The sequence below is a fragment of the Equus asinus genome, chromosome 28, assembly GCF_041296235.1.
Source record: "Equus asinus isolate D_3611 breed Donkey chromosome 28, EquAss-T2T_v2, whole genome shotgun sequence".
NCBI classification, from domain to species: domain Eukaryota; kingdom Metazoa; phylum Chordata; class Mammalia; order Perissodactyla; family Equidae; genus Equus; species Equus asinus.
The window spans coordinates 51,387,053-51,401,635 of NC_091817.1; the positions used below are offsets into that span (position 1 = coordinate 51,387,053).

At 42.3% G+C, this 14,583-nt stretch overlaps 1 protein-coding gene across 3 annotated transcripts in view; it reads right to left on the minus strand.

Moving 5' to 3' along the window:
• Positions 1-2,402: 2,402 nt before the first annotated feature.
• LOC123281574 (adhesion G protein-coupled receptor E2-like) overlaps positions 2,403-14,583 on the minus strand; it is a 32,237-nt gene continuing 20,056 nt past the window's right edge. For 2 of the 3 annotated variants that reach the window (XM_070500589.1, XM_070500590.1), the window contains 7 exons: positions 14,027-14,230; positions 13,508-13,743; positions 10,463-10,529; positions 9,963-10,054; positions 8,796-8,964; positions 8,600-8,710; positions 2,403-4,543 (listed from right to left, as the gene is read on the minus strand). In XM_070500589.1, coding sequence (XP_070356690.1) covers positions 4,535-4,543; positions 8,600-8,710; positions 8,796-8,964; positions 9,963-10,054; positions 10,463-10,529; positions 13,508-13,743; positions 14,027-14,230 — 888 coding nt within the window. In that variant the 3' untranslated portion in view covers positions 2,403-4,534. The remainder of the gene's footprint in view (positions 4,544-8,599; positions 8,711-8,795; positions 8,965-9,962; positions 10,055-10,462; positions 10,530-13,507; positions 13,744-14,026; positions 14,231-14,583) is intronic. The other variant, XM_070500591.1, reaches the window with a different exon arrangement.

The window sequence follows — 14,583 nt, forward strand, 5'->3', positions numbered from 1 at the left end:
TACTGCAAAATCCTTCCTGTAAATATTGTTCTATGAACATGGGAGTGTTTCTCCAAGGGAGATTAAAAGAAGTGGGATTTCTGGGCCCCAGGGTGTGTGCGTCTTAAATTTTCATAGCTAGTACCGAATTGCAACATACAGTGTCTACATCAATCTACCCTCGTACCATATGGGGCTATCCATTTCACCATGGCCTAACCAATGTTGAATGTTATCCAACCCTTAGATTTTTACAGTATGATACTCGACAGTATCAATTCCTTATATTAACCTCAATTTCCTTGATTACTACGTATTTATTAGAACTTTTCTTTTTCTGTTAATTACCTCTAGATTTCTTTTTTAACATTTTGTTAGCCTTTTAATTATTGAATTTTAGAAGTTCTTTGTACATCATAGATGTTAATCTTTTATTAACGTTGCAAATATTTTACCTTGTCTTCAGGCTTTGTTAATGGTGTAGTTTATCATCCAGAAACTTCTATTTAAGTAGTAAGGCTTGTCAATTTTTTTCTATGCCTTTGGATTTTGATTGTTGTTTAAAAGGATGCTATTAATGAAATTTTAAATTGTGACTTCTGTTTTCTTTTGAAATTTCCCATATCTTCATACATGTTGTCCACCTTTTTGGGTAGAACAGGGTTTCTCAACCTTGAGGGTAACAGAAGAGAACATGAAATTTCCCGTTAAAAGCTACTTTCTCTTTACGCTTTCTATGTTGCTGTAGAAACTTTCCTGTTTCTCATGGAGAAAGGAAAACACCCGTTTTTAGCATCTATCTAATGTAAAGTAGTTAAAGCATAGTTTCTCAAGCTCAGCAGTATTGATCCTTGGGGGCTGGAGAACTCTTTGTGGCCGAGGCTGTCCAGTGCGTTGTAGACTGTTGGGCAGAATCCTTTGCCCTCACTCACTAAATGCCAGTAGGCACCCCTCCAGCTGAGAAACCAAAGATGTCTGCAGAAATTGCACCCTGGGGCAAAACTGTCCCCCTGGTGAGAACTACTACACTAGAGCCTTTAACACATGAACCTCAGTTATTTTAAATGTCCTGTTTGTTAGCCTATCTTTAATTCTGGTTCTTTTGATTTCTCCATGGGTTGTGTTTTCTTGCTTTTGCTTGTGCTTCATAATTTTTGATTGAATGCTGGACAATGTGTGTAGGACAGTAGTGTGTGGGAGGGCCCACAGCTAGTGTATTAAGAATATGCATTGTGACCTGCTGAATGAGGAGGCATGAGCCACCCTCATGGGTCAGTGGATGGCACCCTCAGCATCCGAGCTCCCCCTCTGAGGAAGTGAAAACCCAGCGTTGTCCTGACTGAAGGTGAAGTTTCCACACACTCACACAAAGGCAGTAAAGTAACAAGATTTGTAACTTACAGGCCCCAGGACTGGAGGGTGTGTGTGCAATGAGCCCAAAGGGAAGGACAGTCCTCTGGCCCAGGTCACGAGGGAGCAGGAGATAGACAGCAGGGTCGCAAGCACCTATCGCTTATGGGGTGCTTGGGGCAGAGGTCACTAACTTTTCATGGGCTCGACTCTAGGAACTTGTGGCAGAAATCATAAGCTCAGGTCCTTATTTAAACGTCCAGACTCTGGGTGTGGGCAGGGTTGTCACGCTATAAAATGGCTTGGCAGCAACTCAAAATAGCTGTTTCTCATCACAAGTAGACACTGAGGGATTTATTATTTATTACTGGAAGTGGGCATGCTATTCTTCTGCTAGGCTGTTTTTGAGGGGCTTCCGTCTATCCGGTCAGGAGGCATCGTGCCCTGGGCTTCAGTTTATTGTAGCGTTACCCTGTGATCTTGTGCTTTTGGTGGCGGCTGTTTTGCCAGAGGGTTTTCCTCATTGCTCTGCCTTCAGTAGACCCGCCCAGCGTGGCTGCATCTCAGAGAGGGTCTCTGCACGTTCCTGCCACTCCCTCAGAGGTTCTACACTCGCACGATTGCCCACCTTGGCCCTGGTCAATTCATTAAAAAGTGAAGATGAATTCTTCTTAACTGTTTGTGTGGCACCCAGATCCCTGCCTTTTGTGCTCTGCCACAGGTGAGCCAGTGCCCTGACAGTCTCTGCTGGATGAGCCTGCCTTCCCTCAGATTTTAGGCTACTTTGTTTTCCTGTGACCTCAGCTCTCTTACGGGTTCAAGAGAATGAATGATTTTGTAGTTTATATGGATTTTTCTTCTTATTAAGTTGGGAGTGGTACTCATTTCCATTTTCTATTTCCCTCTATTTTCTCTAGTATTTTAAAATTTTAATTTTTAGTTTTTAAATCCATCACCATATAGCCATGAAAATTCATAGTTTTATAAAATGTCACTTCCCAAAGTTAGTTTTGTGCAGAAGAAAAGGCAGTTGATCTGAACTTCTAGGAATTTATGAGGGTATATGTTTAATAAGTTAATAACTAATTAATATATTTATTTACTTTTCTGACATTTTTTATTTACAATTTTTAAACACAGAATTTGGAAGAGTGATACAATAAACACTTATCTAGATTCAGCAACAATTAGTGCCACATTAAAAAGTCTTTCTCAATCTATATACACACATACATATTCTTGCTAAAACATTTGATGGTCACTGGCAGACATCATGATGCTTCATTCTTCAATATTTCTTCAACAAATGTTGAAGATTTCAAAGAATATTCTCCAGATAATCATAGTAAGATTATTACACCCAAGAAAATGAACAATTTTATAACTTTTAATATCTGACGCATAATCAAATTATCCCAATTGCCTGCAAAACACCTTTTATAGCTGTATATCTGAACCAGAGTCCCACTAAAATTGATGTTGAATTTGTTTGTATTGTCGCTTCTGTCTCTTAATCTCAAGCAGCCTCTAGTCATTTTTAAAACGGTATTGACTTTAGAAGAGTCCAGGCCAATGGCTTGTTGAATGCCTCACGTTCTCAATTTGCCTGACTGTTTCCTCTTGATGTCATTTAACCTGTTCTTCTGTCCCCTGTATTCCGTGTATACTGAAGGTTAGATCTGGAAGAACAGGTGCTGGCAAGGTTGCCTATAAAGGGCCAGGTGGTAGATATTTTCAGCTTGTCGTTCTTACAGTCTCTGTCACAGCTACTCAACTCTGACACTGTAGCGTGAGAGCAGCCATAGATAATACATCCATGAATGGGTGTGGCTGTGCTCCAATAAATCTTTATTCACAGGAGCAGCTAGCTGCCTGTGCTTGTCCTGCATGCTACAGTTTGTCTACCCTTGGTCTAAAGCTGGATTAGGTTTAGGTTAGACTGATTTGTCAAAATTCTTCATTCACCACAAATGGGATGTTGTAACTTCATGTCTTCTCAGGAGATATCTGATGTCAGGTTTCCCGTATTGATGATGTTGAGCCTGATCATTAAGTTCAGATGGTGACTGGCAGATCTCCATGCTGTAGACGTGCACCTTGGCCCTTGTGATGAACCAGTAATCTGAGGGGACTCTTGGTCACTGTGGGGCCAGCCTGTCCTCCAGCAGCCTTTCACCCAATGCTTTTAGTGGCCTTTTACTGGATATTGAAAAAACCATGATATTCTCATTTTATCACATCGTCTACATTTATTGGCTGATGTTTTATATATCACCATAAATTCATGCATATTTTTATTTAATATGTTATATTTATTTACAGTAATTTTCCTTGATGTTCAAATTGATGCAGATTTGGTCAGTGGGGCCCACAGGGAATTTCTTGTAGGTGTAACAGCTCTGGATTTAGATCTTGCCTAGACTGCATGCCGAGGATGAAATAATGTTATACACAAATGCATCTTACATAATGTGTACTATTAAAATACACTTTTACACAGCTCTGCTTATAAAACGTAAAGATGCACAGACTCTATCCACAGGGTTCACACTAAGAGAAGAAATATTATTGTTTACTTGTGAGCTCAGTGAAATCAGGAATTGGATCTGTCTTGTTCTGTGTGTAGCGTATGGTGAGTAATAAAAATACACTTTTGAATGAATAAATTAGTAAGCATTTAGAAATGGAGTGTGAAGAAGTGGAAGCATGTATGCAGGGAGGCCAACTGTTTTAGTTTACCTGTAGCCCAAGTGTTTCATGAGAAGTAGGACATTTGGTACCAAAGGGAGGAAAGTTGGGCAACTGGATTAGTTGTTTACACTACATGCAGGTGGTTGAACAATATTTTTCTCTTTTATGCTATTTTAAGAAAGTCAGTTGAGGTTGGTTTTCCTTACTATAGATCTTCAAAGTGAGGAGCATCTTTGTTGGAAAAGAGGTTAGGGCAGAGGGGGTTAATCCAAGGCAACTGAGGAATTGGGCCATAGCTCCTTGACTTTGCAGGGAGTGACATCATGCTGTATGGATGAGAAAACCCAAATCTTCCAGCAACTGAATGTCAAACATTTCCTGCATACTTTCTCCCACAATGGTGCCATGAAGAGTAACTGGCAACAAACGTGAAAAAGTATTTTTTATACACTTTGCCCAAAGGATGAAGTTCAGAATATTCCAGGATACAAGACCTTCTGGCTTAGTTGTTCACTTAATTCTCCTGAGAAGGAAAGCGGAAAAATGATACTGTGTTAAAAAGTGCAAGACTTGTATAATGAAAACTATAAAACATTGTCAAAGGAAGTCAAAGAAGTTCTAAAGAAACAGAAAAACATTTGTGTTCATGGATCTGAAAGCTTAATATGTTAAGATGGTAGCATCCCCCTAAACTGATGTACAGATTTAACACAATTCTTGTCAAAATCTCAGTTAAATTCTTCTCAAAATTGACAAGCACATCTTAAAATTTATACAGGACTTCAATTAGTCCAGAATAACTCTTGAAAAAAAGAACAAATTTGTAGAGTCAATTCCCCATTTTCAAACTTACTACAAAGCTACAATAATCAAGAGAGACGAATGGAATAATGTTAAGAGACCAAAAATAAACTCTTACATTTATGGTGAGTTTATTCTGACAAGGATGTCAAGATAATCTATTGAGAGAAAAATAATTTTTCTAATAACTGATGATGGGACAAACGAACAGGCATATGCAAAAGCATGTGGACCTCACACCATGTTAACAACCTCGCTGCATTTTAGAAAATTAATTCCAAACCTATCATATACCTAAATGTAATTTTAAAAGCATAAAAGTCTTGGAAGAAAACATGCGTGTAAATCATTGTAACCCTGGGTTAGGCAATTCTTTTTTAGGGCTGACACCCAGAGCACAAGTGAATAAAATATAGATAAATTGGACTTGATCAAAATAAAAAGCTTTTGTGCATCAATGGACACTATTAAGAGGATGGAAAGTCAACCCACAGAATGAGAGAAAATAACTGCAAATCAAATATCTGACAAGGGACTTGTATCCAGAACACACCTAGAATTCTTACAACTTATCAATAAAAGAGAAATCACTGAATTAAAAATAGGGAAAATATTTGAATAGATATTTCCCCAAAGAAGACATGCAAATGGATAATAAGCACTTGGAAAAATGCTCAACATCATTAGACATTAGGGAAACGCAAATCAGAACCATAATGAAAAACTGCTTCACACCCACCAAGGTATAAAAACAAGTGATAACAAGTTTTGGTGAGGATGTGGGGGAAATTGGAACCTCATGTATTTTGGTCTTGCTCCTAGTGGCAATGGGGAACGATTTGGGGGATTTTTATGCAAGGTGGTACATGATCAAATTTTTGTTTTGAGAAGACAATTCTGAATTTTATGTGGAAAACTAATTGGAAGATGGAGAAGAGTAGAGGGGAGACGAGTTAGGAGGATATTGCAATCTGGCCAAGAGAAGATGGGAGCTGGAGTTAGGGACAAGGTGATGGACACGGTGTCAACAAGACAGATTTGTGAGCTCCTGAGGAAGAAATATTAGCACAGTTTAGCCATGGATTGGTTTGGGGTGGAACAGGGTAGAGAAGATGATAATGTGAAGGATGTTCCAGGTCCTGGCTGGTGCAAGATGGCTGGAGATGTCACCCAAAGAGATGAGAAATCCTGAAGAGGATTAAACTGGTAAAAAACTCGATAAGTTCTGTTACGACAATGTTGAGCTACTTCTGAGATATCCAAGTGGAGGTCTCGAGTAGGCAATTGGGATTAGTGTTCTGGAGCTCACAGGTAATTCAGAGTCAGAGAAATATATTTGACCATCATTTCCTGCGTGGTTCACTGAGTCCCTGTGGACAAGATTGTCCGAGGTAGGTTAATATGAGAATAGAAGTGTTTCTAGACCCAAGCCAGGTAGGGTAGATGAAATGTAAAGACGATGAATAAAGCTCAGCTAGAGAGAGGGGAAGAATTCCAGGGAGTGTTGAGACATAGAAGCCAGAGACAAAGAGAAGTTTCATGATGGAGGCAGTAACCACAGCATCCAATACTGCTGAGAGGACCAAAGTATATTTATTTCATCCCTTGACATGAAGGCCATTGGGGGCTTAAGAGGGAGCTCTTTTGGTGGAATGAAGGAGGCAAAAGCTAGTCTTGAGTGTATAGAAGAAGAGGGAGGGGTAAAACATATAACATTAGTATTTTTAATGAGAGCGACTTAGCATGTTGCAATGAAGGTGGAAAAGATGCTGTTCAGAAGGGGAGACAGTGCAAGGACCAGAGAGAGAATGCATGAGCAATAATGTAAAGTTATTGAGAAGTCGAGTGTCAGGAACCAAATACAGGTGGAGGAAAACTCACACAAAAAGATGTGCAATGTCACTAATTATTAGGGAAATAAAAATCAAAACTACAATCAGATATCCCCTCACACCTGTCAGAATGGCTATAGTTAACAACACAAGAAACAGCAAGTTTTGGAGAAGATGTGGAGAAAAGGGAACCCTCATACACTGCTGGTGGGAGTGCAAACTTGTGCAGCCACTATGGAAAATAGTATGGGGATTCCTCAAAAAATTAAAAATGGAAATACCATATGACCCAGCTATTCCACTACTGGGTATTTATCCAAAGAACATAAACAATTCAAAGAGATTTATACACCCCTATGTTCATTTCAGGATTATTCACATAAGCCAAGATGTGGGAGCAACTCAAGCGCCCATCAACGGATGAATGGATAAAGAAAATGTGGTGTATATATAAGTACAAGGGAATATTATGCAGCTATAAAAAAGACAAAACTGTGTCATTGGTGACAACATGGATTGACCTTGAGCGTATTATGCTAAGTGAAATAAGTCAGGCAGAGAAAGACAAATATGGTATGATTTCACTCATATGTGGAAGATAAACCCACACATGGATAAAGAGAACACATTAGTGGTTACCAGAGGGAAAGGGGGTAGGGGGAGGGGAAAAGGGGTAAAGGGACACATATGTATGGTAATGGATAAAAACTAGGGTATTGGTGGTGAACATGACGCAGTCTACACAGAAACTCAAATATAATAACGTACCCCTGAAAATTACACATTATAAGCCAATATGACCTCAATAAAATAATTTTTAAAAATACGGGCAGAGGGATTAGATTTTAAAAGTTGGAAGCTGATTTTGTCTATCTGTGGGAATAAGATGGAACGAGGAGAGAATGAACCAGGTGTCAAATGCCTGGCGTTTTTGAGAGCGCAAGGTTAACCCTGTTTCATCCACTGAGTTGATTTTCCCTGTGAAGAAGTTGGTAGGAACATGTGCTGGGAAGAGGGAAGAGTTAGAAGGATGAGACCTTTGAGGAGTGGAGTATTCGAGAAGGGGCAGTTGCAGAGGGTGGACCAGCAGGCGGAGGAGAGAAATGCAGAGGCCTTGCCAGGTGGGGGGCTCGTGGAAGTTGGGAGGAAGAACGAAGCAGCTTAAGTCCCTGCACGACACACCCAGACCCCATGAGTCTCACTCTCTTCACCTACCAAGTGGGAGTAACACTTACTTCCAAGTGCTAATGGGAAGAACACATGAATAAAAAATACGAGAAAATGGTTGGTAAACCTGAAAATACAATTCTTGGTACCATTCACCTTGCTAGAATCTCTCTTATGCATTCTGTGATTGTCCTCCCTGGTTTTGCATTGTATGTGTGTGTTGAAAATACCAGGAACGATTGCAGACTTCTAAGGACAGTCTCAGATCCAACTTAATGCTGATTTCACCTTCCTTTTATGACCATATATACCATGTGTTTATTGTCCTTCAGATATAGGGGGGGCCTGGAATGACTTGAGAGAAAGAATGGTGCTGTGACTCTCAGTAGCTCGTGCATCACTGCCTCAGATCATTAGTTCCTGCTCATAGAGCATACTATAGCATCTTTCTCTGCTTGTGAGTAAGTGTTTTCTATCTTCTTCCCAAGGAAAATTAAAAAGCACATGCACCATCTCTCACAAAGTGGGCGTTTCCACACGTTTGGAGAATAAGATAGCCACGTACAAGGGTCAAGGCGAGCATAGAAACACAGTGAGTGAAAGTAGAAGAAGAGCTCCTTTCATGACAGGGGAGTGCCTTGAGTGAGTCCAGGAGTAAACCATGTGTGAGCCATGCTAGGGCATCACCTCCTATATACCCAGGTTGCCCAGTGTGGTAGGCATGTGCTGCTCAAGCAGATCTGTTAGTGAAGTGCTCTGGGAGCTATGCATGCCCTTACCACACTGTGTTTGGAGGCATCAGGCATGGCCCTGCTGGAGAGCGTGTACTTCTCAGACTCGGCTTTGGTTTTTGTGACCCCTTTGAACCATCTCCTGTATTGCTGCTGGACCTGCAGAGGCAAAGCAGACTCTGCGTCAGCTGACTGAGAGGAGTGAGGATGGGCAGAATCCTGAGTGGGCGTCAGACAGTGGTACCTGCTGGCTGAGGAGGCAGTACACTAGGAAGATGAAGACACCCTGCAGGCTGTTGATGATGGTGAAGAGGTAGGCCATGACATGGGCAGCCGGCCCCACCTGCAGGATTCCCAGACACCACGTGCATCCCAAGATGAAGAGCTGAGCTGTAGCTTTAAAAGTCAGCATTCTGGGGAGCAGGAGAAAGGAGGCTTGTGATGCACAGAGAGCAACAAAACCAAGGCCATTTTCATCTCTACTCCATGGATGCCTCTGACTGAGTTGTGATCAACCTAGATCTTACTGGCCATGATTCCCCAAAAAGAAATGCTATCTTTGTCCAGGATGGCATTTTCATTTAGACTCAAGATGGTAGTGACACCGCATAATGTGGATTTCAAAACTATCATGATGTTTCCTGAAGATCCCTAATTTCACTCAACCTACAGTGCTGAGGTCACTCTGTGCACCCGGCTCTAGGCGTGGGCCTGGGCATTAACAACAACAAAGACAAGATTTCTGTTTTCACAGACCTTACAGTCTAGTGGAAGGACAAAAACAAATGGTCATTTATAAATTTGTGAAGTGCAAGGTACTTCTGCCCAGGACCATCCAGCACTGTTCCCATCCTCACCTTCTCCATGAACTGACCCAGAGCCTCCTTTGCTCAGAATAGAGGCCATCGATTCTGTGCAAAGTTGAGGAAAGCAAAGGACATCCCCAAACCCTTAGAAGATGTAATAAGTGGCAAATGAACCTGCTTTCAGCTGGTGGGAGAGTGGGAGAGGGCTTCAGGAAGAGCACTCATGGAGGTGTGGGCACGAAAGGGTGTGCTGGGCTCTGGGAACAGCTGTGTGATTTCCTATAAGCGTGTTATAAAGATGTGGATGTTCTTAGGCCCTTTTTCATGGAGCCAGGAAAGTAATCCCCGTTTATCAGAACAAAGTCAGTTCTCTATGTAGCTTAGGTGCTTCATGCTGGGGTTACGGATGGACAGAAGGCTTTTGGCTTGCGTGTCAGCAGCAAAGTACAGTATCTGAGCTGGCTTCCAAGGAGGGTAGGAGCACCTCTCTCTTCCAGTCCCCTCAGAATCTGGGTGAAGGACATGGGGAGCTTGGGACCATATGGCCTTGCCCCTGGACCATGCTTTGTATGGGGGATGGTGCGCACCCTCTGCTGCACCCTCACCTTGTGTTCTTCAGGGTGGACACGTCGCTGCTGAGTGAGGAGAGCTTGTTTTTCACAATCCAGAAGGTCATCAGAAAGAAAGCCAAGTTGATCTGCAGATGAATATCCCCACAAGGCATAGTAAATGCATTCCACATCTGCTCAGCCTTCCTCCTAGCTCATCCAACACCTAACCCAGCAGCAAGGGCATTTGTATTTCACAGCAGTCCTAGAAAACCAGACCCAACGCCCAGTAACGCAGGCACATCATTGTCCTGTAACTTGGGTGACCGACTCACCCAAGTTTGCAGGGGAATTTCTAGTTTTAGCCCTGAAATCTCATGTCTCAGGAAACACTTCAGTCCTAGTTTTAAAACTGAAATTCCTATCTCATGGGAGCCCCTTCAGTCCTGGGCAAACTGGAATGACTGCTCACCCTGCCTGTAACCCTCCTTATACACCTGACTTTGAATGACCCTCAGCTGGGCAGGTAGGAGGCTCTGATGTCATCCATTACTCACAGAGAAGATGGTGCAGACGGGGCCAAGGAAGGCCCATATAAACCCTTTGTCTGTGTTGAGCCAGCATCTAAGAAAGAGATTCAAGAATATATTGGTCTTTGTGATGGGAGCAGCTTGCTGTTCTGGTGGTTAAATTTGGTGCCCTCCGCTCCAGCTGCTTGGGTTCAGTTCCTGGGTGCGGACCTACACACTCATCAGCGATGCTATGGTGGCAACGACATATAAAATAGAGGAAGATTGGCACAGATTTAGCTCAGAGCCAATATCCTTCAAGCAAAAAGGGGAAGATTGGTGACAGATGTTAGCTCAGGGCAAATCTTCCTCAGGAAAAAAAAAACAATATATTGGTCTTTGTGGATAAAGAATTGGTAAATAAACATATCCCTCACCTCCCAAAGTTTCTTCCTGCTTCATTATTATAATTATTATTATTTTTCCTGAGGAAGATTGTCCTTGAGCTAACATCTATGCTCATCTTCCTCTCTTTTCTATGTGAGTCACTGCTACAGCATGGCTGACGAGTGGTGTGGGTCCATGCCCAGTATCTGAACCTGCAAACTTGGGCCACTGAAGTGGAGCATGCTGAACTCAACCACTATGCCACGGGGCAAGCCCTCTTGCCTCCTTTATTATTATCATTATTATTATTTCAAGTAATTTTATTGAGATCATTATGGTTGATAACATTATGTAATTTCGGGTGTACGTTATTACTGATCAATTTCTGGATACACTGCATCATGCTCACCACCAGTAGTCTACCGTTTATCCATCACCACACATATGCGCCCCTTTACCCTTTCTCCCAAGCTCCAGCCCCCTTCCCCACTGGTAACCGCTAATCTGTTCTCTTTATCCATGTATTTGTTATCTTCCACATATGAGTGAAATCATGCAGTGTTCGTCTTTCTCTGTTTTTTTAATTAATATTATTATTATTGCTTTTCTTTGGTAAAAACGTTTAACGTAAGATATACCCTCTTAGTAAATTTTAAGTGTCTAACACAATATTATTAGCTATAAGCATGTGCTCCTTAGTAGGTCTCCTGATCTTTTTATCTTACATAACTGAATTTTGTATATACTTTTGATGGTGGTGATGGTTTCACAGGTGTATGCATATCCCCAAACGCATCAGGAGCTATACGTCAAATACGTACATCTATTTACATGTCTATCATACCTTAACAAAGTGGTTTTTAAAAAAATAAATTCCTTTTAAAAACTTCTTTTAAGTCTTGGTTCCCAGAAATGCTGGCAGAAAAAAATACAAACTTTTAAAAGTAAAAATATCAACCAATCAATTAATTTATGGTTTAGTTGACAAATATTGAGTGTCTCCTTTCTACCAGGATCTGTGCATGGCTCTGAAGCCCCAGTCGTGACTAAGATAGACTGGTCTCAGTCCTCTGGGAGGTCCAGCCAGGTGGAAGGTCAACAGTCAGGCAGGAAAAACAAACAAGATGAGGAGTTTTATGATCATGGTATGAAGAGCATGAGCATGTGTAGCTGGAATCTTCACCTGGGCTGGGGTGTGTCAGAGTCACATAGTTGTGAAGGGTTCCCTGAGAGAAATGAATTGTACACTGAGATAAGAAAGCTGAGTAGGTAGAGACAAGGTGAACAAATTGGGGACACCAAAGACGAGAGCAAAAAAAAAGAAAAAGTAACAGTAAGCCTGACACAGCACTAAGGCAGGGCTCATGTGCAGAATGCCTTTATTCCTCACACACACACAGGTACTCAAACCATCACGGGTCAGGCATCTGAGGCTTAAGGAAACAGAGGCAGTCACTCAAGGCCACACTGATGCAAGTGACAGGATTGGAATTTGATCCCAAGTGAGGGGAATTGTGAATGAGATGGGAGGTGGCAGGAGCATGGAGAGATGGCGCCACCAGGGAGAAGGGAAGAGAAAGCTACTAAGGATGGGGTAGGAAACTGCAGCCTGTGCCAGGTGGGCTGCCAACTGATCTTGTGAATGTGCTTTCCTGGGACACAGTCACACTCGTTCCCTTACGTATCGTCTGTGGCTGCTTTCATGCTATAAGGACAGAGGTGAGTAGTTGCAACAGGGATGGGATGGCCCATAAGCCAAAAGTATTTATTGTCTGGTCCTTTACAGATGGAGTTCGCTTTTATCCTAAGTTATCTAGGAAAGCTGGCTGGCCGGGGCTCATCCGATGCAGATGAACATTAATTTTATCAGTGTAGGACTGTGTTGTGAGTGAGACTGGATTTGATCCCACTTCTGCCACCAGCCAGCTCTGAGATCTCGGCCGTGTTAGTTAATCTCTTTGTGCCTCAGTTTTGTCATCTGTAATACTGGCATATCACTTGTTTCTACCTCAGAAGGTTGTGGGGAGGATGATTTGATCTGAGATACATGAAAAATATTTAGATCAAAGACTGCTCTACAGAAGTGATTTACAAATCTTAGCTCTGGTCATAATGATTTCAGTGTCTAAATTAACTCCCTTTTTTTAATTAGGAGAGAGAAGTGGATTACACAAACCAATGCCATCCCTTCACTTTAATTTTGCTTTCTAGAAGATTTAAAACAGTCTCCAAAACTAATGCAATGGGTATTATATTAATATACATACACTAATATATAAGATGCAATTGATATTATGTATCATAGGCATTAGTACAATATAGTCATTAATATAACATAAAATTAATATTTAATGTAATAAAATCTAAAACATCAAAATGAGTCACATCATATATTTTAACTATATTAATTTGTAATTATTAACATATCATCAATATTATATTAGTGTATAGTTAATATAAAACATAATTATTACATAAATATAGAATTATTAACATAATATAATTAGCATTTAAAAGGATTAAATCTTAAGGAATTAAAACAGTCACTTCAATGAAGGCAATCATGAAACCAGGAAGGTGTCTTTGGAGTGGTTACTGAGTTTTTATCTGCCTATCATATTCTGGTGAAATTAAAGTGTTGTGTTGGTTCTATGATGGCCATGGTTGTGCTGGAGAAGATAAGGACAAACGGGAAAGTGCATTTACCGGGTTGATGTTCCATAGAGATGAGGCCTGGATGCTGCAGAAATGGCCACGATCACGGCAGGGACGCCGTAGCCCACAGGGAACATGAGCCACTTCATGAATCTGCTCACACTGGAGTAGTTGACCACCGTCAGGTTTCGTGCAGTGAGGAAGAGGTGCAGGCCCTCCAGCAGCATCCAGGTGAAGGAGGCCAGGTAGAGATAGTGTAAGGCGCCCGCGATGAGTGCGCACAGCACCTGGGGGAGGAGTGAGGCCTCACCAGGAGGGACTGTCAGCGTGGAGTGTGGCCCCAGGACCTCTCCCGTGCCTTGCCATTGGGGAGAAGTCTGATGCGTATGAAGGAGCGGTCAGAGAGGGTTTGTCGTCTAGTTGCATCAGGCAATGTGACATTGGTCACTCACCCCCTAACCTTCCCCAGAACCCAAGATCATTTCATTAAGGCATCCAGGGCAGCATGGCTCCCATGGACCCAGCACCCCCTGGGGCAGGCCAGAGGGTCCACTGGGACTGGGTCAGTACCTGGATCTCCGTTCGGTCGACGGCCATGAGGAAGAGGAGGTGGGCCAGGAAGAGGCAGAGCGAGAGCTGCAGGTGGAGGGAGGTGCTGGTGTTCTGGATGACTCTGCACAGCAGGAAGGTGAGGGCTGCCAGGAGGAGGCACAGCAGAGATAGGCTGAGCCCCACGTAGGTGATCACATCCAGTACAGGATCCTCCCTCTGGGACTTAGCAAAGAGGAGACCACAGTCACCCCTTCTTGCTGTGGGGTACTTACCCTTCCACCATTTTTATTTTTATTTTTAGGCATAGAAAAATTAGGAATGGAGGAGCCAAGTAAACTTGTGATGTTTGACTAAGTACCTACAGGTTCAGAACATTAGGACACTATGGGATTGTGAACTGATAGGTTCAGAGTCTGGACGAAGCCCTGCCTCTCACAAGGGCTTATTTTCCTTTAGAGGTCACCTGAGTGAGTCTCTGGTTTTGGTGACCTAGAGGAACTCACCAGCTCACCTGCACAGCGGGGGAGGCCAACATGGCCCCGACCCACCTGTTCTCACCGGCTTCCCTGGTGCCC